At 48.4% G+C, this 24,186-nt stretch overlaps 3 protein-coding genes across 7 annotated transcripts; all 3 read right to left on the reverse strand.

Moving 5' to 3' along the window:
* Window positions 1-8,849, reverse strand: LOC122368474 (DNA-directed RNA polymerase III subunit RPC9-like). 4 transcript variants are annotated; one of them, XM_043342432.1, is made up of 5 exons: window positions 8,835-8,849; window positions 5,605-5,677; window positions 2,358-2,484; window positions 1,628-1,780; window positions 1-282 (listed from the first exon to the last, which is right to left on the reverse strand). In XM_043342432.1, the coding sequence occupies exons 2-5, from the start codon at window positions 5,610-5,612 to the stop codon at window positions 160-162; spliced, it is 411 nt and encodes a 136-aa protein (XP_043198367.1). In that variant the 5' UTR covers window positions 5,613-5,677; window positions 8,835-8,849; the 3' UTR covers window positions 1-159. The 4 variants fall into 4 exon arrangements, with proteins under 4 accessions (XP_043198367.1, XP_043198373.1, XP_043198375.1 ...); XM_043342438.1 differs by lacking the exon at window positions 8,835-8,849 and adding an exon at window positions 8,730-8,748; XM_043342440.1 differs by lacking the exons at window positions 2,358-2,484; window positions 8,835-8,849 and adding an exon at window positions 5,826-5,846.
* A 951-nt stretch (window positions 8,850-9,800) lies between these two features.
* Window positions 9,801-14,583, reverse strand: LOC122368491 (protein LTV1 homolog). Of its 2 annotated transcripts, none has more exons than XM_043342462.1 (2): window positions 14,434-14,583; window positions 9,801-11,756 (listed from the first exon to the last, which is right to left on the reverse strand). In XM_043342462.1, exon 2 carries the CDS (start codon window positions 11,701-11,703, stop codon window positions 10,279-10,281), a length of 1,425 nt encoding a protein of 474 aa, XP_043198397.1. In that variant the 5' UTR covers window positions 11,704-11,756; window positions 14,434-14,583; the 3' UTR covers window positions 9,801-10,278. The 2 variants fall into 2 exon arrangements, with proteins under 2 accessions (XP_043198397.1, XP_043198406.1); XM_043342471.1 differs by having other exon boundaries at window positions 14,401-14,563.
* A 5,632-nt stretch (window positions 14,584-20,215) lies between these two features.
* Window positions 20,216-24,186, reverse strand: LOC122368695. Its single transcript, XM_043342892.1, has 5 exons — window positions 24,144-24,186; window positions 23,582-23,766; window positions 22,132-22,852; window positions 21,204-21,905; window positions 20,216-20,720 (listed from the first exon to the last, which is right to left on the reverse strand). The coding sequence occupies exons 1-5, from the start codon at window positions 24,184-24,186 to the stop codon at window positions 20,692-20,694; spliced, it is 1,680 nt and encodes a 559-aa protein (XP_043198827.1). The 3' UTR covers window positions 20,216-20,691.

Consider the following 24,186-nt stretch of genomic DNA (forward strand, 5'->3'; position numbering starts at 1 on the left):
GCAATGTAGACATCTTTATAAAACAGCATCACAGCTCAACAGCATGTTGACCAATAACAAGAACACTCATAGACCAACCCCGTGGTGAGATCCCCAGACACTGTCGGTGTGCCAATGACCCCCCCCCCCTTCCCGCGCACCCAGACCAACTGCCGCGGCTCACGTGTCTTCCGCTCCGTCGGCGGCGGCCTCCTCTGGCGGACCGGGCAGCAGCGTCTTCACCAGGTTCAGGATCTCCTCCACCTCCTCGTCCTTGAGACGCTCCTCGGACTCCTCGATAATCTGCGGCGGGATGCGGTGCGACGCTGGGGTTAGGAAAACACAGAAGTGCAGATCGGTAAACAGGTTAACGGAACAAAGCTGACAGGATATCCGCAGAAGAGTTACAAAATCTCTATTGACACTACGAACTTAGCACCCGACCCAGCGAGACACGAGTAGGACACCATCGAGACGTCTGACAAACAGAGTTGTTGATCGCAGGGTATCCCGCAGGACAGCGCCCCTCTTAAAGGGAGATAATGAGCTTTCTTTTTTCTTAAATAAAAATTACTCGACATCTATACAATTTCTACTGTAGTTTCTATAAAATATGAAAATTTCCTAGCACATTTTCGTATGTGAAAAAGGTTTTTATTTTTGCAAAAAGAAGCAGTACTTGCAGTACTTGTAACACCCACCGAAATGCGTTGTCCTTCTCTATAAAAAAGTCGCAGTATATGGCGCTTTTGTTTCAAACAGCGACGCTTGGGTTTTTGTTTATGTCATCGCCTTGTCGTTGCTTGGTTGTAAGGATTCTAATTTGAATTAGAGTTAATTCGGTTTAGAATTAATTAGATTCTAATTCGGGGGTACATAGTGCCTAAGAGAAATGACATTGTTTACAATATTTTGCGCCACAAATGAACGGCATGCGCCAGAAACGCAGCCAAATCTTGCAATTGCGACTACGAAATTCATTATCTTGGCGTCAGAGCCTGAAGCGAAAAATACAAGCATATTTATTTCAAAAAGACTTCAGGTTTGTCGAACAGTGTTATGAGAATTTTGATAACAGTACTGCATAAGTTTTTCAGTGATGCCGCAAAAGTGTTGTATCTATCTTCTTTTATTGTGCAGTCGGCGGGACCGATTCAAAATTGAGTCGTTGCTACTAAAATAGCAGCATATGGCGTCAGATGATGAACAGGAAAAATAGTTGCGTAAATTTAGACATAAACCACCCCCAAACCATGAATATCTTTTGAAGGCACTATAGACGACCATTAACTAACTAGATGTGATGAAGATCAAATGTAAGGAATACGCTCATTTTACAAAATTACATGCAAGTACCAAAAAGTGATGTAAGTACTTATTCAACGGTCATTTTCAGCGCTCCCCGCTAACGTGACTTCAAGTTGAGATATTTGCGGCAAGGTACCGAATTGAGCAAAATGGTTTTAATTTACATTATAACTTGTTTTTTTTTTTTGTCAGAAAATGGTCCTAACTCAGATTTTGTGGAAAAAGGTCATTATCTCCCTTTAACTTTTCTTTAGTTGGCCGAGCGGCAAGCCCCGATAGTCCGTTCGCCGTGAGCCCTGGGCGGGGGCACGGCACCCAGCAGGCACCCAGCGTCACTCACCAGCTGAATCTCCACGGCGGAGGTGGGCCGCGTGTTGAGCAGCTGCAGCTTCTCCGACTTGGTCAGCTGGAACTTGGTCAGGGCCAGCAGGAACTCGCGTATGCAGCGCTCAGACTGGTACTTGCATGGAGTGCTCTCCAAGAACCTCAGCGTCTGCAGCACAGAGAGACAACACATGGTGAGAAAAGCACAAAGATGACATCACACCGCTCAACATCCACAGGAGTTACACAACAGACCCAGTGTGTGTGCCTGGAAAGCACTGGGCCGATGACAGTGATATATAACGATGGATTAGGGTTTGTGATAGTCATTGGCGCCCAGACTTCCTGGTTACATTTGAAGTATAGCAGTTCAAAAAGAATGTACGCAGCTAATGGATGATCTAAAAAGAGGGAAGATTTAGAGGATCCAGAGGTCCTACATCGCTGTTGTTTCCAGTAACAGTGTTCAGCTGGTAACAAGGCTGATCAGTTTTCTGTTAGTGACATCATCTCATCTAAAGAACGATAAGACATCAATATCACTGCTATAAAAAGGAACATAAAGCCAAAAGAGAACTGATAATATATTCACTCGCGATGAGAGCGACCAACAGGTAACAATGAAGACATCAAATGTACCTATGTAAATTTCCAATGCATGCCAATGTTCTCAGTTTATGGTGACTTCTTATAAAAAAGATTATTTTGCTAATCCATTAAGAAGCTTGAAAGCAGAGCCACCTCACCTCATAGGTAATAGTAGCCAAATTCTTCTGTTGACTTTTCTTCTTCTTACCAGACGATTGTTTCTTTACATCTTGCAGGAGCTCATATACCTCAAAGTTGCAGAGCACTGCACTGCTTGCATCAAGTCTGAAACGTATCATAATAGGCAGATATATATATATATATATATATATATATATATATATATATGTTGGCCTAATTATGAAACACCAACTAGGTACTAAACTCAATTGTAAAACTTCTTTGGTGCTCTGTTTGTTAAGATACAATCACCCTGTCCAGCCACTGATTTTCCAGCTGTCAAATGTGATACTTGGCTGCTAAGTATGGTCTTAGATAATCAGGCATATGAACCACCGATGTGAACAATTATTCTACATTTTTCTCAGCCTTAATGCTTCCCTGTTATTAAAAGTACATCACATCGTCATAACATAAAAGTAACTAGAAGTTTATTTATATATAAGTTACTTGTGTAGTGGTGCAAGTCAAAGCATATACTTTTTCAAATAGTCAGTGTAGTTTGCACCCTACACCTTCTTTTATTACGGAGCGAGCGAAGCGAGCGGAGTCTTACGTAGAATAACGGAAATTTCTGAGTATGAGCGGCCGGCCGGCCGGCCGGCCGTGGTCACGCTTTTGCGAGGCTTATATCTCAGCAACCACTTGACCGATTTACATGCGGTAATTTTTGTGGGGTAGCTTCATTCCTTCTACCAAGTATTGGACTATTCCCGATGCATGTGGGTGACCCCTTATGCACGTGCCACGTGCAAAACGAAGAGGTGTCACTTTTGTAATTGTTGCAATATCTCGGTAACTACTTGGCCGATTGCGCTGAAAGTTGGCATGTAGGTAGGCACCCACTAGGCACTGCATATCCATGTGCCAGAGTTGGGGTGCTGCTGCACGTGCGCACGTGCAGGGGTCGTTTCCAGATCTCGAGAACGGCTGGACCGATGACGCTCAAATTTGGTACATGGTTAGGGACCGGTTAGTAGGGTGCCGTGCAAAAGTCAGTTCGGACCCATTTTGCACGTGCGCACGTGCAGGGTGCCGCTTCCAGATCTCGAGAACGGCTGTGCCGATTGTGCTCAAATTTGGCACATCGCTAGAGACCGGTTAGTAGGGTGCCGTGCACAAGTCAGCTGGAGGTACCCCCTCGAAATTTCGCACGTGCAAGGCTCACCCTCTCGCTCGCTCCGTTAGTCGCCCCAAAAGGCGCTATACTGGTGTTTTAAAAGGCTGGAGTTCAATTCGAAAAAAGATGAACTTTAATTTGAAAAAAGATGTACCTAATTCAAATTGAATGCCACATTTTTCAGCTTAAAGTAACCCTTTTTTCAAATTGAGCTCCAACCTTTTCAAACAGAAGGGAAAAAGGTGTAGTATTTCTTCTCCTGTAGCCTTAACCTTCCAGGCGGTGAAAGGGGGGGGCATTTTTTTGCCCCCCCCCTTTAGTTTTTTCGATATATCTCGAGAACCGCTGCGCCGATCGTCACCAAACTCTCGGTACCCTCCCGGGAGCAGCTAGCGCACATGGTGACCAAAAAATTTTCCAAAGGCTATGATAGGTTGGCCGCTAATGACGTCAGAGTGACGTCATTTTTGCCATTTTCGACCCAAAAAAAGGTTTCGCGGGAAGAGCTGTCAGGCCTACAGCTTTAGAGATATAGAAAAATGTTTCAGACATAAAAGGTGTAGAATCAAAAGGGCTACAAAACTGCTATTTCGGTTTTTCGAATTTTTTGGATTTTAACCCCCAAAAATCAAAAAATAGATTTTTTGAATATAATAGCCAAAAAATCCAAAAAGTTTTTTGAATTTCGAAAAAAACCGGAATATATGTGATAGCCCCTACCGCCTTCTACCTACATACCAAATTTGAGATCGATACCTCTTTTTTTGGCCAAGTTATAGCGAAAAAACTGTTCAAAATTGATGACGTCAAATTTTCAAACTCAATTTTTAGCAATTCTAGACCTCGTAGCGCAAAACAAAGACCACCATTAGACTCCCCGTGACGAGCTGCATCGAATCGATACCCATTTTATGCAAAAATATCAACTTTGAAATTTGACCTTTTTTGACCTGACCTTGACCTGACCTCCACCAGAAAGTGACCTAAACCGTACCTGATGGTCTTATAACCAACACCATTGAGTTGGAAATGAAAAACTGGCCATAAAACATGCATCGCATAACCTTAGTAAAGTTGGGCTCATGTGGTGACCCTTGGTGACCTTTGGTGACCTGACCTGTGACCTGACCTTGTATGACCAGTGACCTCTAATAGCAACATATATACTAGACAACTGACGCCTTATCGCTGATTTTCGACAAAATGCGTTTTACTCGGTGTTATAGCGCTTTCCCTAGAAGCCCCGTGAACGGTGAAACATTTTATCTTTGACCTGACCTGTGACGTCATCGGTGACCCCGAGGTCAATGAAATTTGGTTTCCCTCGACAAATTTGACAGGGCTATCGAACGCCGTTTGAATTTTCCGGATCCGTCCAGTAGTTTTGGAGATACGGGGGGGGGGGCAAAAAAGTGCCCCCCCCCCCCACCGCGCGGAAGGTGGCTGGTAGGCCCACCGCCTGCCGGGTTAAAGGAAATAGTTCACTTTTAACATGGGGTTTTGAGCTGGAATAGCAGTTTCGTAGCTTGAGCTGAGACTAGCACAAATCAGGAGCTTTTACGGCTCAACGATCACCCTAGACGAAGATATTCCATTTCTCGTTCCGAAAAGAGTGCCTTGTAGAGGAATGCGTGCCTTGCACAGGAATGCAGCCACGTCATCGTCAGCCAATCAGCGTGCTGCTTACAGCCAATGCAGTATGCGTAGGTTTGAGCTACGCAATATGATTGGTCAATGCGTAATAAGCTTCCGCGTCAAACATTATTTTACATATAATATAGTTCGTCCTATATTAAAATATAGAAAATAATTGTTTTTACAAAAAGGTTTTATTTTATTTCATGATTATTTTGAGCATAAAAAATCATAAATCAATAGCAAAATACTGATTTCAGGAAAGTGGACTGTTTCCTTTAAGCTTTCTATTTATCTTATCAAGTAAATAAACCTCACTAAATTGTAAGACAATGTTATGTATCTTACTTGATTATATATTTAAGCATATATGCATTATATATCTCTCAGTATCAAAACAGTGCCAACAACAATTTTCCATTCATCATAAAATTACAAAGTTTTTGGTTTGGAATCAGGTGCATACTTACATTTCCATTTTGTCCACTTGTCAAGAAATTCTGCAAAAACTTCTCTAGTAGAAATACCATGAGACCTTTTTACCTGAAATAGTTAGAGTGAGGCTCAAGTTCTAACACTGCCTCCTACAAGAGCAGCTGTATAAAGTGGATGCTACACTCTCAGCTTGAACCTAGCTGCAGTGCCTACAAATGAAAATCAGCCTGCACTCTGCAGCCATCCTGCAAATGACCTCACTCCTGAACAAAAACATGTGCATGGAATTATATTACTGGTCTGCATGGGAACATGTGCTTCGTGAGGGAAGCCTCAAAGCCATGTAATGAAAATGGAAAACTAGGTATACTGTATCGTCTGTATTATACATTTGCAGTCATCAGTGGGAACAGCATGAGCGGACTGCAATAGATCTTTTGCAAGACATACCCTTCATAGTTCATTTTCCCCACAATTATCCCAGAATAAATGGATATTGGATCATTCCTCTCCAACACCTTCACTTAGCATGTACATGTTGCAACACAAGGATATATAATTCAGTCCTATATTGTCTACTTTCAGCAAATATGTAGGTACCTGCCAACTTCATAATTGCAATGGAGGATTCTGAAAAGAAAATGGAGAAAAGCAAAAATCTGGGTATCATAGGGCTTCACACTGTTGCAGCATTGGAACTGTGGCTTCTTCCTAGTTCCAGCATCTTATTCCCCTAGTGGATCAACCCTGTCTAACATTTAGGCATTAGGGACCCACTTGGGGTCACAGTTGTTTTTGCCACTTGCCCCAGTTGAGATGTAAAGTTAATAGTCAGTAGTCACACATGGCTTATGTAGGGCCAGCCAAACCAGTCTAGTCCCAAATTATTGTCAATATTTGTATATAGAGGAAAGAAAAGGGCTTAGTAAAATCCAGGGGGCGTCGAAGTCTAGTAGGAAAATCTGGCAATGCCCGGCGTGACGTAACGTCGGGGATGACCGACAGCACCCTGCACTGAAAGATACGGCAGAACGGCTATTTTTGAAAAATGATTAAAAATACTTTTGTGCTGGTATGACAAATAAAACGCTTATCAGCATGTTTCCCATCATGTGATAAAGGCATATCCGTGGTCGAAAATAGTCGAGCCCCTCCCAATTTCCAATCATCGACCTGATAAGCAAAGGATGTAAACGTAATCCTTAAGGGCGACTTTCCGTTACATATCCGTACATATGCGTCCTTATGGAAATCGGTAGTGTGGCGATTGGTGACGCGCGCGACATCTGTGCGGCGACTGTAGCGACACCTGGTGGCTGCTTTTCTGCTGTATGTAGGTATTGGAGTTTTGCCAGATGTGGTTCCTATTGCTACACCACTATGTTTACCCAATACTAGAAAAGTTATTTTGCTAGTAAAAGGCAAGCAAATTGGAAGTTAATTTATAAAATTGGTTATAAATGATTACGAGATAATAATAAATACATTTTGATTGAATGATTATTTAATTACTCAACCGTGAAACTGTATTCTGGTAGGTTTAGTAGAAATAAGTCCGTGCAACCTTGTATTTAGGGCCTTGGTAAAATCAATCTATTTTGAAGTATTACATTCAGATTTCAGGGGCCCTACCTACGCATTAACTATCAGCTTTGCATCTCAACTGGGGCAAGAGGTGAGAACAGCTGCTGCCCTGAGCCAGAGCAGGCCCTGAAAGGCTAAATGCTGGATGGGGCTAACCCACCCAGAGCATACTAGACTGAGAACACTACGACCTGACTCGTTTGACATGACAAGCTTTTGAAGAAAAAAAAACTGAGACTTACAAGGAAAACCTGGCCATCTGGTTAATACAAAAAGGGCAAATCGACTCATTTAAATCCAATATAACAATGACAAATTCCTGCCATGCTGATGTACGAGTCACAACCAACAGAGCAAAAAACACATAATGGATGGGTCATAATTGTAATCATAATCAATGCATGGAGCATGGCATTATGCATATATCAACTCAATCCAGTTGGGCAAACTAGACCTTTGGAATCAAAATATGGAGGCATCAAAAGATTGATTCCTTATGACCATATTTGGGCATAAATGCAGACCATTTCTAGCTTACCAATCACATAAAAATAAGAGAGTGTTTCAAGAAGGAGCATGCCTGATCTTGAACAGAAATGCTGGAACTATCTCCTAAGCAAAATAATATTGCTCCTATCATAACAATTTGAATTCTATAGGTAGGTAGTGAAAGGCAATCAAGGAATTGATTCACTTTAAACAGATAATCATAATATTGATTCCCCATCAGCTGGCTAATCATTATTTTGATTCACAGGTAATGTTAACAGATAGGCAACAATGACTTGCAGGAATACAGCGTTTATCTTGCTATTATTCACATTTAGTGGTATCCTCAGCAGTCAGCACCACAACAGATACCTATAGCATTGTTGTACTTTACCTTCACTACATTTGATAACAATTCACAATTTTTAAATGTTAAGAATACAAAAACTGAAGCAACAGGTAAAAACCATATAATAAATATAAAAGCACTACAACAATGATAATTAGGGGTTTGAAAATTTCATTTTTCCATTTTACACAAATACTGATTGTTTAATATGTGATTCATGATACAAAAATAACATACATACAGTGTGATTTCCTCAAAACAGGTTTTACATGATGGACAGTGGCTCTGTCTTTTTCCCATTCACAATGCCAAAGGGACAATTTCTTAGTTTTGAGGCGACACTTTTTGCAAACCTACCACATTTTTCTACCTTTTTAAAGAAAAATCGCACCGTCATGGGCCTTTTTTCAACTGTAACGATACAAACAGACGCCGGTGAAAACAGGGCGCCGGAGGGCATATTAGTCACGTGATATTTGGAGCTTCTCCCATTCCCGTCGGCATTCTACATGCTAAACGTCACGTGTGAATTTCACGAACCTTGATCAAATCGCTCCAGGCGCCGTTTTCACAGTCGTCCTACATTTGAAGTCAAAAGTGTACCCAAATGAATCAAAAAATTGATCTATGCCCATATTTGGTCATGGCTCCTCCCACCAGAATCAAATTTGAATTATTGATGCCTCAATATTTTGATTCCAAAAGTCTAGTTTGCCCAACTGAATCAAGGCCTCTCACATATGATAAAACATCATTCTTGATAATCTACAGTGACAAGACAAGCAAGAATAAACAATGTAAAAATAGATAAAATCCGGCAACTCATCGCCCACATCGCCCAACCTCCACACGCTCTCCGCGTATCAAATGTCACGTGTTTCAAGGATCCGGTAAAAAAAACGGAAAAAGGCACTTAATTGGGCCTATGACGTCATAGTCACAAAACTTCGAGCGCCGAACGTTGCTGGTTTCACTCAGTGCCCGGCAATCATTCACGAATATTTGTTGTTTTTCTCTAGTAAATAAAAAAAACTACATAAATAGCTTTTAATGTGACGAAGTTTATGTTAGACATTACCGCAATCGAAGCCGAAAGTTTCTTTAATTTGGAAAATATTACCCAAGTCTTTATATCTATGACCTAAGTAATCTTGGTACGCCCCCTCTGTGGCCACGCAGCGTCCGAGACCCACCTTCCCGGGTCACCCACGAGTTGAGTCCAGAATCAGAACTTCTAATCGACTAATATGCATGATCTACGGCAAACGCAGACTACAACGTTCCAATAGTATTTCGGCATCCCATTTAAAGGGACCCTCCCACCTTCAAAAAAGTTTATGAATTGGCATGAAAGTGATGTCACTCGGTTCAGAAAGAGCGAAAACGAATATCTACCAAATTTCACCGAAAAATATTCACCGGTTTTCAATATATTAGACTTTTACTTTTGTTTACTTTTTGGGATCTCCGCTGTTCCTAGCGACTTTATTTAAAAGTGCGGCATTTGTTGCGCGCAACGCAGCATATACCACCGCGTGCTACAAAACGTTTTAGTCAAACATTTAACGGACGTTCGAAAGCCTGATGACGTCATCAGATTCCCGTAATGGTTAAGAGATAGGGACCACGCTGGTCCCACCCTGCAAGTAAAGGGAAGAAATTTCTTGAACACCATAAAGCTGCGGGGGTTGCGACCAGGATAAATGGTGGTTTCTGAGCCTGGCCGCAAACTTGGCTATCTCAACTCAAAACTAATGTTAAGGTGGGAGGGTCCCTTTAACTATTTCTTTGCGAGCATCACACACAAACAAAAGTGAAAATTTTTATATGTATCAGTCACTGACTTCTATGTATCAGTGTAGATTATCATATAGGCACACACACACAACATACACACAACACACAACAACACACACATACAACAACATACAAACTTTCGAAATTTCGTACACGAGCGACGGCTGACACATGCAAGCAAAATATGCATACAGCGCAATCTTCAGTAGCACTCGTATACGCCTGCATTCTCCTACATTGTTGGGCTGACGGTATAAACACCTTTCATACTCTCACATCATCAAATGTCACTCGATCACAATAACGCTCATTGAATGTCTGAAACACTTGCGAGACCCCAGGGTTTATCAAGACACAGGCAGTTCACGATGCCACAACCTGCACAATGCACATACTACCCAGAAGAATAAGACTACACACATTTAGGAGAACCACACTTAAAATGCACCACCAGTCCACAACTTTTGCAATGACGAAACTCTCCATGGTCTCACTGATACCGAATAGCCTGTTTTGCCTTCAGCTTGTCTGTCTGGCTCTGACTCTGCCTCTGCGACAAAATCTTCGTCAGCTGCTGGTTAGCTTTTCTCTCCTGGATGCGCTCTCTGCGGAGCGCCTTCAGCTCGTGCTTCCTGGCCTTCCTTTCCTCCGGCGTTTCCCCGTCGTGGCGAACTGACAGCATCGATATACGGCTAGCCAGCGTCTCGTTGCCGAACGACGACTCGGAGCCCATGTCCGAGTCGTCCGAACCATCGCTGGCCCCGGCGTCCAGCTGCGCCAGCGCCTTCTTGGTCAGCTTAGGCTTGTCGTCTTTGGCCATGCCCTTTTTGTCGATCAATATCTTCGAGTTATTGGGTGCATCAATGAGCTTGGGTCTATTTCTCGTGTTAGAATAGGTAGACAGGATGCTCTCACAGTCCATCCGGTCTTCTTTGGCATTTTCATACACAGTGATAGACACCATATCATCTTTTTCCTCGTCTTCTTCGTAATCGCGAAGATCGATATCTTTTTCGATAGTCGGCTTCTCCTTTGCTTTTTGAAATTCATCAGCGAGTGCAAGAAGACGATCCGAGTTCGGATCCAGAGCACCAGCGATCTCTTCTGTTTCGAGGCCACCAACCTCTAGATCTTCATACTGGCCCATGAAGTTCTCGAACCTCTCGTTGAGAGCCTCCATGGCGACGGTGCTGAGAACGCCCTGACTGGTCGTGGAGTACTCAGTGAACTGCGACCTAGCCTGAGGCTTCTTCATCAAACGAAGCATCGCTTCCTCGTCAAAGTCATCATCAGAGTCCAACTGCTCATCGTCAGACACTTCAAATTCGATTTCATCTTCGCTCTCATTGTCCGAGGCAAGTCCTCCTGCCAGCTCGAAGAAGTTGTCTTCCAGCTCATCTTCAGGTCCCGGGGTGAAGTCGTCGTCCATTACCTCGGCCAGTTCGGACTCGATCTCGGCGGGAGGGCCATAGTCCGGCGCCGCCCTGTTCAACAGACCGACATCTTCCTCCACGTGCGAGGCGAACACAGACGAGGGCAGCTGCAGCGACGGCCCTGGGGCGGCGGCGGCGGCGACATCAGCATCGGCATCAGCATCGGCTCCCTCCTCCTGAGGTAGCGACGCAGCGTGCCTCTTCTTTTTCCTCTTTGCAGCGGACGCGGATTCGAGCCAAACGACATCCTGCTTTCTGGATGGTTTGATATGTTGGAGATAGTTGTAGTCGTCATCAAAGTATATGCCATACTTCATCTGCTGTTCTCGCTGTGAAAGCTTAGCATCGGCTTTGGGGTCCTCAACTTCAAGGAGAACTCGCTGTGGCGCAGAAGGGTCGGCAACCAGAGGATCCCTTTGGGAGCGGTGCACCAGTTGGAATGTCACCGACTTGTCCTTGTCAATAAACCGCTTGCGGCTCATGGCTTCCCTGGATTGTTGTTACTTCGACAATTAAATGTTCACGCTGCAGACACCTGGAGAACAGACAAGAAACCGTTAAATAGGTACCGTAAAATGGGGTGTTAAGGGACAGTGAGGTGATAAGGGACAGTTGCGTTGCATGGGAAAAACTTTGAGTCATGCTAAGTTCCTAATTTGAGAAGGTTAAATAAAAACTTGAGTGTGGTAGTTGACACTGTTTTGTTCTTGACTATAAGACAAAATGGCATGGTTTTTCATGCAAGTGATTTGATTCGAAAATGGTTTTGAAAATCATGCTACATTTTCACAAAATTGTGACATCTCAAAAACTTTGTGTGTACCACATAAACTAATAGGTGTACAGGTAAAATGAATGCATAGGTGTATTGTCACATGTATTTCACATGTTTCCTGAAAAACTCATACAAATCCACCCATTCATTCATCATCCTCTTCCTCTTTTCCGGACACATGCATATTTTGAGGTGGATGTGGGGTGCTAGGGACAGGGAAGAAAAAATAAAAAACAAAATCTAAATATAATTTCATAAGTTTTCTTTCAGCAGGCATGGAAAACACCAAATTCCACATAAAATGCTGGCAAGTTCATGCTTTCATCTTTAATATCTTAAGTTATATAACAAAACACCTCAAAACTTCCTTAACACTAAATACATACATACATACATACATACACTCTCTTTTACAATGATGGGTCAATGAAGACTGATGTAGGTAAATGTGATGTCATCATAAAAAGGCCAAAACAAAGAGGGCAACATAACAACAAGTGACTAGCTTCAAAATGGGTTTTTGTTGATGACAAAAGGGTACTTTTTGGTTCTGTTAACATTATAATTAGCACATTTTCCAGAAGCGTAAACTGCATTACATGTAATTGGCTAAAAAGGCCATTAGTGGTGAATGAACCTGACTTGTTTTGTGACAGAATATGCAAAACATTTCAATAAATAAATTGTGTGCCCTTTCACACCCCAATCGTGGGCATTTGATGACCATTTCTTGGAATAATATAGGTGTCCCTTAACACCCCACATTGGGGTGCTAAGGGACAGTGATGAAAAATAATAGAAAATAATATGCATGTATATATTTTTAAAACTTTAATGTAGCAGGCATGTAAAGCACCAAATTCCACATAAAATGCTGACAAGTTGATGCTTCTAGCCCCAACTCTTCTTGAGCTATATAACAAAACACCTCAAAACTGTCCCTTAACACCCCGTTTTACGGTAGTAGGTATGTTTTCACTCAACCTTGGAGTTAGGTAACACTTAACAGTGGGTGCACAGACATAAAATTTATTGGACGAAAAAATATAATGACAAAAAATGTCCAGACAAAAAATGTCCAGACAAAAAAAATGTACATGAAAAAAATGTACAGACAAAATATACATGGATAAAAAATGCACGGACAAAAAAATGTGAGACGACGAAAGTTTGACAAAAATATGCGGACATAAAACTGTCCGACGAATAAATGTGAAATATCTGATGAAATTTTCACGGACACACTCCGTATGTGAAGCAGTCTTGGTATTAGTATATATTAGGTCCGAGCGGACAATTGTGACGTTGTTGATACAAATATGTAACAGCAAAAAATTTAGGTTTTAGGTTAGGTTAGGTTGTAGGTTTGAAGGTTTCAGGTTTTAGGTTGGTAGGTTTGTAGGTTTTAGGTTGTTAGGTTGTAGGTTGGTAGGTTGTTACGGAGCGAGCGAAGCGAGCGGAGTCTCATACTGAATTAAGGGAAAATCCTGAGTATGAGCGGCCGGCCGGCCGTGGGGACGCTCTTCAAAAGCTAATATCTTAGGAACGGGACATCCGATTGACAAGCGGTCTTCTTTACTGAATGTCACTTGGACGTAAAAGTTATGTGGTGTGATGGCCACCATGCGTTCTTGCCAACCACCGCACGTGGCGCGTGGTAAAGTTGGACATTTTTTAAGAACCCCCAAAATTGCAACCTCAATAACGGCACAACGGCTGGGCCGATTGAATTGAAACTCGGTACACAGTTAGGTCTCCATCAGATAATTCATCTGCATGTGTTAAGGTTGGGGTGCTACAGCACGTGCGCACCTGCAGGGGGCGCTCCCAGATCTCGAGAACGGCTGGGCCGATTGCGCTCAAATTTGGTACACGGTTGGGGACCAGTTAGTAGGGTGCCGTGCAAAAGTCAGTTTGGACCCCGCTTGCACGTGCGCACGTGCAGTGTGCCGCTTCCAGATCTCGAGAACGGCTAGGCCGATTGCGCTGAAATTTGGCACATTGCTAAAGACCGGTTAGTAGGGTGCAGTGCACAAGTTAGTTGGAGGTACCCCCTCGCAATTTCGCACGTGCAAGGCCCATCCTCTCGCTCGCTCCGTTGGTCGCCCCAAAAGGCGTTTTACTGGTAGGTAAATAGGTAAGGTTAGGTCAGGTTTGATTGTTTTTTCTTTTATTTCCAGGACATATAAGTATCATTTTTGGATTCAGGATGTCAAATAATGTAAGAATATGAAAACTTTATCTTTTAACAGTCACTCGGACTCAATGTATACTTTTACCGCAGTCTTTAGACAAAAAATTCCGGCAGGCAGTTATTTTTCTGTTGGTAAAACTGGCCTCAGATGCAAGATGTCAGTTAAAATAATGGTACTGGGAACGATAAAAACTCATCAAATATACTAACCAATATCAGCGTAAAATTATTATCTCTTCTTACCAATGCCAAGATTCCTTTCGATAACCAATTCTACTCTACAAGCACACAAAAGTTGTATTTATATACACTGTGGGTTGTACAAAAGTAATGCACACAAATCGCCACGGTCATAGATCAAATCGCAAGACACAAACACGCACGGTATATAGCAGGGTATGGTATATAGCGGTATATTGAGAACTCAAACACGTTTTTAAAACGTAGACAATAACGACGATATTATTTCATTTGACACCAAGCCCCTAAAGTGCTGACATATTTTGACGCTTCTTTGAAACTCTACAGTATCAAAATGCATTTTATAGTGATCCTTATCACATGTACTGTTTTATTGAGGCCGCATCGGGCTTTAACCCTCGCATGTGTAGGGGGGGGGGGTCGGATGAACCCCCCCCCATGGTTTTTCGCGAATAACTCGCGTAAAAAGCGGCCGATCGCGACGAAACTTTCAGTACCCTCGCATTGATCAATTTGACACCTACCCTGAAAATTTCATGACCCTGACCCAAATGACCTTTGACCTGTGACCTCTTTTCCGAGACCATGTTTGGCCGGAATCGCGATTTCGCGTATGTCGGCTCGCACTAGCCGCGTGTTTGCAAGCTTTTCGTGGTTTCAAACGTTCAAACATGTGATTTGATGTTACTCCCGTGTGTGTCAAGGTCACCTGAAGGTCAGGTCAGGTCATTGACCTTTGGTGACCTCGGGTGACCTCGGGTCACTTTTTCGAGTTTTACATGTTTCTAGGCTAGTTTTTGGAGCTGAATTCGAATTTAGCAACCATTTGAACATTTACGAAGTAGTTTTGGTGACTTCGTAACATGTTACGAAGCTGTCAGAGGCGGTTGACACGTACTACGAATACCCGTCACAACCCCTACCGGTTGACCTGACCTGACCTGACCCGACCTGGTCTAAATGCTTCAAGACATCATCTGTGATCAAAACTAACACGATATTCGTGATCAGCACCCCGAAAAACCCCTTAGCAGCCACACTTTACGACTTTCTAACAGGTCCCGATTTTCCCGACTTTGGATCATTGACCTGACCTGGAAGGTCAACCAATGACCTAGGACCTTAAAATTGGGTATCATCGGCTTCCTCTCGTCACGGGCAACACGCTCGTTTTTTCCGGGAAGCTCTAGCTCGATCAGGGGCCAAACGGCAAGGGGGGGTCCAACCGACCCCCCCCCCCCCCCCTACACATTAGAAGCTGGCAAACGCCGCACACATGCGAGGGTTAAAATAGGTGTTATTCAATTCACACATCAAACCTGCTTTTCCAATTCAATCTTGGTAAAACAAGATGACCACTTGTCTTTGCAGTAAATTAGTGAAACAGAGGCCGTGCGGTACAGCATAACATCAGGCGCTTACCACTAGTGACATCTAGGGACGATGAAAGTAAATAAGGACGTGATTACATTACATCGGATGGGCATATGGCCTTGGGATGGGCACTGCTCATTGCTCAATGGCCAATCCTCATTTCTGATTGCTCAATGCTTATTCGCTGCATCCTATGGTGTAAAGGAAAATGGCCACCTTCGTGAAATATGAAGATATCGTTGTTTTTCATTTTGACATTATTATTTTTCATTTTCTTTTTAAAACTGGTGCCAGACATAGGCGTAGGAACAGGGGGGGGCCGGGGGGGCCATGGCCCCCCCACTTTTTAGCCATTTTTTAAAGTAAAATCTTTATTTTTTATTTAAATACAAAACTAAGAGCAGGAAATGATTCAGCAAGGTGAGATGAGCACAAAACTGCAAAGAATTTCTTCATAGGGGTATTGGGGCTCCCACAAAGTGACATTGAAGTTTCGCTGGCCCCCCCCCCCCCCCCCCACTTTTCGTGAGGTTCCTACGCCCATGGTGCCAGAAGTGCACAATTCGCGAAAAAGTATTTAAAACTATTTAACATATTGGTACTATGTTGATACTCTCTACGGCACCTACTGTATGATGGCATAGCGATGACGTCACACTCAAGCCAATCAGCGTTCAGAAGACAGACTCGTCGGATTGTGTCAGATAAGCTGATTGGTTAAAGCTGAGCTGATTGGAGCTGATTGGTAAAAAACCAAAGCCTCGCCGCGGGTGGCTGTATTACAGGGTAAGGACGCATTCCTGGGATAAGGACGCATTCCTCTTTTAAAATTGCCGATACCTACGAATGGAAGCCGAAATCGGCCGTAAGGATATCGACTGGTGGGTTTTCGGACACGGGCTACAAGATGGCTATCTCAGTTTCAATCCCCATGTTAAAGGTGGCCCTTTTCCTCGCAAGTGCCTACAGCCTTGCAAATGCCTAATTATAATTGTGGAAAGAGTTAATAATAACTTCTTGTTCATACCTAACTATTAAGTAAGCCAAAAACGAATTCAATGGTTTTGTTTTTGGCTCACTTTAGTTATGAGCCACAACTTTATAAGACTTTCCACAATTATAATCATAATCATGCTAAAAAAAACGCTTCAAACCGCATCATCTCGAATCGCGTTTTACAGTTTTATTCGCCGTTTCGGATAGCATGACCTCAGGTGACCTCGACAGGTCAGCCTAATGTTTTCGCTATTACCGACATCCGATTAGATAGGAAGGTACTCAGCAACTTCTCAAAACGAAAACATCGACATGAAAACACCGGCACCGGCAACGTTTTCACCTCCCGTGACTTTTGGCCACGGTCACCCTAAAGGCTGAAACAGACTCTTTCCGCATTCAGGAAATCGCATGCGAGAGCCTTTTTAAATACATTACAATTCTTCTCCCACATCAATCGCATGCGGGAGGTGCGTGCGATTGATGCCAGAGCCGGCGTGCTTCCATGTACCTAGGTAACCTAGGTATTTGAATAGGCTCTCGCATGCGATTTCCTGACTGCGGAAAGAGTCTGTTTCAAGCTTAAGTCACCTGAAATCGCCATTTTTGAAACGACAAATGAGGTCACGTCACTGTATTCAATATAAATGGATGATAAACCGTGTACAGCCCAACGAATGCTGGCAGTTGGCAGTGGCACATTCGTCATTATCAGCCCAGAATTTACTATTTGCCTACAGTTATAGCTGAAAACGGCACTGAGATGTCTGTCTCAGCCCCGTCGCCCCAAATGTCTGCCTCTTACACTTCTTCTCTAAGCCCTGAAATGGTCTCAACATGACGAATAGGTAAGTTGTAAACGGTAGGTACAGATTGTAGGCATATTTGGAAATTGGAGATATATTCTCAAAAACAAATACAGTTCGATTCTGTGAAAAGAAAACGTTTTGCCTACAACATAATCATGAACCATCCAAATGTCGGAACTAGGAAGCAGCATGGCTTGTACATAGATAGATGTCACAAAAGCAGCACAAGCGGATGACTGGTGCTTGCTGACCGCGTGCGCACGGGCCTTTCCCTCAACCGATGTCGATCGATATGGTCGATGTCGATATAGTTAGATTCAAGCGCCGTGATGACGCCGTAAGACGCGGTGAGAGTGGCCTCAGCGGCCGGCGCCGGGTGAGTTGTTGTTGGTGATGAGGTCGTTGTTGTTGCTGGTGATGTCGTTGTTGTTGGCGTTGGTGGAGGTGGCCAGGGCGGAGGTGGTGACGGTGTCGGTGCCGCTGTTGGTGACGCTCGGCGTGTTCGACTCGGTGGTGGTGATGCCGCCGCCGGGTATCACGGTGACAACAGGCGTGCTGGCCGCGCTGGCCGAGCCGCCGGCCACCTGCGCCGCCGCGCTGGCCGCCGTGCTTGCCGAGTAGCCGAGCGCGGCGGCCAGCGGCAGCAGGCCGAGTGCCTCCTTCAGCACGCCGCCGCCCGGGCAGCGGCAGCGCGGCGCCGGCGGCGGGGCGCCGCGCCGCTCCGGCCCGTTCGCCGCCGTGCCCGGACGCAGCGCCAGCTCCAGCACCCGACCCAGGGACGCCGCCGCCTTCTGCAGGCCGGCCGGCAGACGGGGCCGGGTCAGCTGGCCAGCGCGGACCAGCGGCGGCCCCAGCGCCGGCTGTCGGCGCAGCAGCGCACCCAGCAGGCCCTCCGAGCCCAGCAGCCGCAGCGGCACTGCGCTGTTGGCGAAAATCGGCCCGCTGGGCTCTGGCAGCTTCAGAGGGCGGAGCCGGCCGAGCCGCTCCAGCCGCAGACGGGACGGACGCAGCTCCCCTGCCGGCGGATGGTCCGTCAGACACGCTGCTCACGAGTACTACCAGAACATCCACAATACTGCAAGGATGCAAGACTCAACAGACAGAAAACACCGTCTGATTTCTGATAGGAAAGCACAGTGAAGCACCCGCATAGGAGCTAGATCGGTAACCCGTAATATGAACGACATTGGCATTCGTCGATCCAGAATCGTGGTCGCAGGAAATAATTATAAGCTTACACTGACGAGTCTCACCTGCGTTCGGCGGGTCGGACAGCGACCTGCGCTGAGCGCGTCTGACCTCCAGAGTCAGCCCTCCGAGGCCGAGCTGAGAGCCGGAGAGAGCTGCTCGCGCCGCCACAAACACCGCCAGGGAGAAGAGCGCCGAGACGCCGGCGGCCGCCACCGAGGCCACCTTGGTGTCGGTGCAGTAGCAGACCGAGGGCGGTGATGTCGGCCGGTACCCACCGGCCCTCTGTACCGTAGGCCGCTCCCGGGGCGGCGGCTGAACGCTGGACGGAGGCACAGGCGGCCGACTGACGGCACCTCGGTGCTCTGCCACGGGAACGGTCTTCGGCACAGGTACCCGAGGACCGGCGGAGGGGCGCGGAGAAACGGCGACGGCGTACCGGTGGCGCCTCACCATCGGGGATCCAACGAGAGGGGCTGCGAATGGACGGGATCTGTGTCCCGAGAAAGTAGAAAGGCGGTGGTTTTGCTCCGGTACGACAGAGGGACGGTTCCCCAGCCACGGAACGGGGGATGAAAATTTACTTTCTTCGGAGCTGGTGAATGAATGCCCAGAGACGCCTGATACCGTCGAAGATGTGTTGAAAGTGAGAAGCGGATCGGGTCTGGGAGGAGTTAGGGTCCAGTTAGATGGGCTGATAGAGATCAGAGGCAGCGCGATCGGGTGCAGCGCCGCCGAGTCGCTGCTCGCACCGATCACCTCAGTCTGAGGATCGGTGCTATTCAGCGGGGGAGCCTCTGCCAGCAGCTGGGCCAGGAACCAGACGATCTTCCGCAGCTCTCTTCTGGACTCGGCGCGCCGCTGAGCGGTCTGTCCCGGAGATCGCGCGGGTCTGCGGCCGATCCGGCCACCGAGACGGGTGGGAGAGGCCACCGGCCGCCGCGGCAGCATCCTCGGCCTCCGAGGGCTGGTCTCACTCCTCAGAGGCGGCGCTCGCCCCCTCCGGCGGACAGCCTTCGGCCCGAACCGGACATGTCTCTGACTGCGGTCTCCGGTGCCGTCGCCCGCCGCCGCACTATGCGCTGTGTGGACCGGGACGGGCTGTGGTCGGGCTTTCTTCACCACTGCTGAACTAGCTGTCCCGCTGTGGCGCAGGTGGCGGTCACCACCGGCCGTCATCACGTCCCAGAGGGTGGTGAGTCGCGGCTGCGGCCGGTCGGCCGGCGGGCCCGTCTCTCGCGGCAGCAGCACCACAGCGGTCACACTGCTCAGCAGCGCCGCCAGGTCGGTCACGGGACGGGCGACGGGTACGTCCCCGGCGCTCGGCAATGCCTCCAGTCCCGGCACACATAGACACAGGACACACGCGGCCGCACATAGCCGGCGGAACGACGGGGAGCAGACAGTCGACATAGCTAACGGACGGATACACGTCGGGGCGCAAAGATGAACACAGCTACAGCGAAATTCAAATTTATTGAGCACCGTCGTCACAATTCCAGAGTAAATCCTAATCTACCATTTAGTTGCCACCACTTCAAACACCAGTCACTTCAACTCCGTCACGAGTGGTCACCGATTGCCAATAACGGCCCCGTTCCTGAGGCGACTTCACGTAATCACTGAGCCCATGCAGTCAGATCACCGACGCTGACCAATAAATCACTCACACTATCCCGAGCCCGATCGGCCGTCGTACAGCCTATAATGCCCTATAACAAACACTGTAATGCCCAATATACCAGTTCCAATGTATCCACTATGACCTCTTCAGTCTGTGACACGACCTGCCGTCACCATCCAGCAGTGAGTCAGAGTCGAGAGTCTGTCTTCAGCACCACTGGCCGCGCCGGGTCCGGCACGCAGAGTGACCCGGCCGCCGTCTCTGAGCACCACATCGACTTCGGAGAGCCGGGGACGGACGGGCCGGTCGTCACCGTCTGCCGCCTGCCGGGACGGTACCTGCGGCAGAGGCACGCATCAGCGTCAGAGAGGAGCCACAAGATCGGCTCTGCGGCGTGCGGCGCCACCCTCAACGGCCCACAGACACCGCACACACCGCAGCGCCAGCAGAACTCCAGTTAATTACCGCCCCGCTAATGAATTGTGGCTCGGCGGAGCAGCGCTGGTCTAGGAGCCGCTCTGCCGACCGCTATCTGTATGCGCCACCCTGTCATCCGCCGCAGAGGGAGCGGTAGAAAAAGACCCCACACCGTAACACGGTGGTCAGCCAACAAGGATGTGGCCGGACGAACGGTGGTAATTACCACCATAACCGGGCGGCAGGCGGCCGGGAGGATGGTCAGTAGCCATCTGCCTACTGATTTATGCATAGTCTGCTTAAAACACTTGGACGGAGATAGGCTGAAACCTTTTGAAGTTCCTACAGGAACAAGAAGATAGGACTAAATTAACAAAGCGTGACGAGGACCTAATTCTACTCACGGGACGTCCTGCTACGCCGACAGCTCTTCCTCCTGCGGTAGGTGAGCGCACGTCCGCCGGCCATGTTGGTGATCATGTCGCTGTCCTGGTTGCTGGCCGTGTTGGTGTTGGTGTTGATCGGGTTGCCCTGGGCCGTGTTGGTGATGATGTCGCTGTCCGTGTTGGTCAGCGTCGGCGCGTTGTTATTGCTGTTGGTGATGGTGTCGGCGTCGTTGATGGTGACGTCGATGGCGGTGCCGCCGCCGGCGCCGGCCGTGGCCAGCGCCGTGGTCGACAGGGTGGTGCTGTAGCCGAGCAGCACGGCCAGAGGCACGTAGCCGAGCACGTCGAGCAGGTGGCGCAGGCTGCACTCGCAGTCCGGCGGGCTCTGCTTCGTGCCGTTCACTGGACGGTACACGAGCCGGCCGCGGCCGCGCAGCCAGCGCTCCACGCGCGCCAGCAGACCGTCCTTGGCGACCGGTCTCAGCCGCTTCCTCTTCTGACTGGTGACGGAGTCCACACGGCGGGCGGCACCCCTCCGGGGTCCCGGCACGGGCGCAGCGGTGGTCGGCGGCGCCAGCAGCTTGCCGGCGCGGTACTCTGCCCAGGTGAACCCGGGGAACGAGGGCTCCGGCCGGGCCACGGACCAGCGCGCCGCCGTCTCTGACAGGTGTTCGGTAACCAGCGCCGACAGCAGCGTCTCCATGTGGCCGTAACTGTTGGCTGCGCGGCGTAAACGGCATGAAACAGGAGAACAAAACTCGGTGAGGATTGAGGAACAAGAATCTAAGCATTGTCATTAGCATTGTCATAAACGAACACATCTCTTATGCCAAAAGCACAATCACACCATGCGTATTTGTATGCAGAATGCCAAAAATAATCGACAATAAAACACTTATCACACTAAACACAAAATGCCGACAAAGTGGCCGGTCCCTGTACTCACGTTTGATGGCTCGGCCGCTGCCGCTGCCTTTGGAGCTGCCGATCGTCTGGATGGAGAGGACGTAGATGAGCAGCGCCGCCAGACCGGTGAGACCCACCACGGTGCCCGGCGGCGCCACCTCGCCGCACTCACACTCCTCCTGGCCGGACTTGGTCGACCCTTGCCGCCGCAGACTGGCCACTAGTTTCTCCGCGCCGGCCTCTGCCAGCAGGTCCAGCAGCTTCTCCTGATCCTTGGTCAGAGAGGACGGCGACGGCTGCTTAGTGTCATCAGGATTGTGGACGTTTGCTGGGTGATGGGCATCGGCTGGTCGATGAGCTTCAGCTGGGTGATGAGCGTCTCCAGGCCGATGGGCGTTTTCAGGACGATGGGCATTCTCTAGCCGATGAACGTTTTCAGGTCGATAAGCGTCTTCAGGCTGATGAGCCGCTCCGGGCCGATGGGCGTCCCTCGGAGGGCCGTAGCCAGGCAGGTCACCACTGTGTCCCGGGTTGATGGGCGGGTACAGAGGGCCCTTCGGAGGACCGTACTCCTGGTGGGTGCCCCTCTGGGTAGGTCGGGTCAGTGGCACTCCGCCACTGTGTCCCGGAGAGAAGGTGGGAGGGAACAGAGGACTCCTCGGGGGCCCGTACCCCGACTGTGAGCCCTGCTGGTCGAGTGGTCCTCCACTGTATCCTGGGCTGACTGTAAGCGGGTACAGTGGGTCCTTCGGCGGTCCATACTGTGAAGTGTCGAGAGGTAGGGAAGGACTACCGCCACCGTGCGGTGGGTACCGGGCGTCTACTTTACCGCCCTGCCCCGTAAATAAATCGTTCGTGAAATGCGGGGACGGCTGAGGCGCTGCGGGCCCCTCCTGCTGGTGCTGTTGGTCCTTAGGCGGGCCGTAGCCCTGTGGAAGGGACAGGAGCGAGTCAACGTACCAGGGCCGCTCCAGGGAGGCGGCCTGCTCCGGCGGCACTAAGCCGTCACCCACGGCTAGTGAGGAGAGGGCCGGATACCCAGTCAACGAGTGTGGGATGGTCGGGGACTCGCCCGATGGACGGGAGACGGTGGGAGAGCCGGCGGACCCAGACGGCGGGCGAGGCCCCTCAGACGGTCCAGTAGGGGAGGGAGACTCAGCCGTGGACTCAGCAGACTGGTGTGAGTCCGCGGGCGGCTTCCCCGCTGGCTGTGACTCAGCAGGTGGCTCAGCTGGTGATTGTGACTCAGCAGGTGGCTCAGCCGATGAGTGTGACTCAGCAGGAGGCTCAGCCGACTTATGAGGCCCAGCAGGCAACTCCGCTGGAATCGGAGGCAGCTCAGCCGTCAAATCGATAAAACGCTGGGAAAACTCCGGAGGTTGAGAGTGCTTAGACGGCTGAGAGGACTTATGGGACTGGGCGTATTCGGAGGAAGTGGAATACTCGAGAGACTGAGAGAACTCGGGAGGCTCTGGGAACTCGAGCGGCACGTTGGTGAGCGGTGACACAGTCGTGGCGTCCGCTGGGAGCTCGGCGTCCTTCTCAGGAATCACGAGCAGCGGGTGCCATCGGGCGGCAGCACTGTCAGTGGCCGGATTCGGACCTTCTTCTGGAAGACCGGCGAAGTGGTGAGTCGAGTTGTCACCGGGTCCACCAGAGCTGGCCGGTGCGTCTTCTGTCGATGGATTGTCGTCAGTCAGAGGTTGCAACTCGTGAGACGGTGCTGTGTATGACGTAGAGAGGTCTTGCCAATCATCCCCACCTATCGGTAGATTGTTCAGCTTCGGCCGCTCCTCCCCACCTGACGGCAAACGGTTCAGCTCGGAGGGACCGGCTCTATTCAGTAACGGTAGAAGAGGCCCGGGCTGACTCGGATGCCAGTCTACCGGTCTTGACAACAACCCAAACTTCAACGTCTCCGGGGACCAGCGCCGCCGGCCGGGGCGGCGGACACTTGGTACCCGTCTGCCCTGCCGCTTTTGCAGAGCGTCTGCATTGCCCTTCCAGGCCCTGGGTTTCCGAGCTCCCTGACTACCGTAGTCAGCTCCCAACCAGCCTGTCCAGATCCTGGGCTTTCGAGCTCTCCGGCTATCAT

Source organism: Amphibalanus amphitrite, unplaced genomic scaffold (genome assembly GCF_019059575.1).
Source record: "Amphibalanus amphitrite isolate SeventyFive unplaced genomic scaffold, NRLGWU_Aamphi_draft 000032F_arrow, whole genome shotgun sequence".
NCBI lineage: Eukaryota > Metazoa > Arthropoda > Thecostraca > Balanomorpha > Balanidae > Amphibalanus > Amphibalanus amphitrite.

Excerpts from the sequence above, each read along its gene's own strand:
- LOC122368474 (XM_043342427.1), bottom strand. The coding sequence starts at position 5,555 with ATGGAAAATTGTTGTTGGCACTGTTTTGATACTGAGAG. Across the intron at positions 1,781-2,357 it reads TGGCTACTATTACCTATGAG|ACGCTGAGGTTCTTGGAGAG; the intron begins GTGAGGTGGCTC and ends TCTGTGCTGCAG. Across the intron at positions 283-1,627 it reads CCGCCGTGGAGATTCAGCTG|ATTATCGAGGAGTCCGAGGA; the intron begins GTGAGTGACGCT and ends ATCCCGCCGCAG.
- LOC122368491 (XM_043342462.1), bottom strand. The coding sequence starts at position 11,703 with ATGAGCCGCAAGCGGTTTATTGACAAGGACAAGTCGGTGACATTCCAA.
- LOC122368695 (XM_043342892.1), bottom strand. The coding sequence starts at position 24,186 with ATGATAGCCGGAGAGCTCGAAAGCCCAGGATCTGGACAGGCTG. Across the intron at positions 23,767-24,143 it reads CCCAGGATCTGGACAGGCTG|AAGACGCACCGGCCAGCTCT; the intron begins GTTGGGAGCTGA and ends ATCCATCGACAG. Across the intron at positions 20,721-21,203 it reads TCGGCGTAGCAGGACGTCCC|GTACCGTCCCGGCAGGCGGC; the intron begins GTGAGTAGAATT and ends CCTCTGCCGCAG.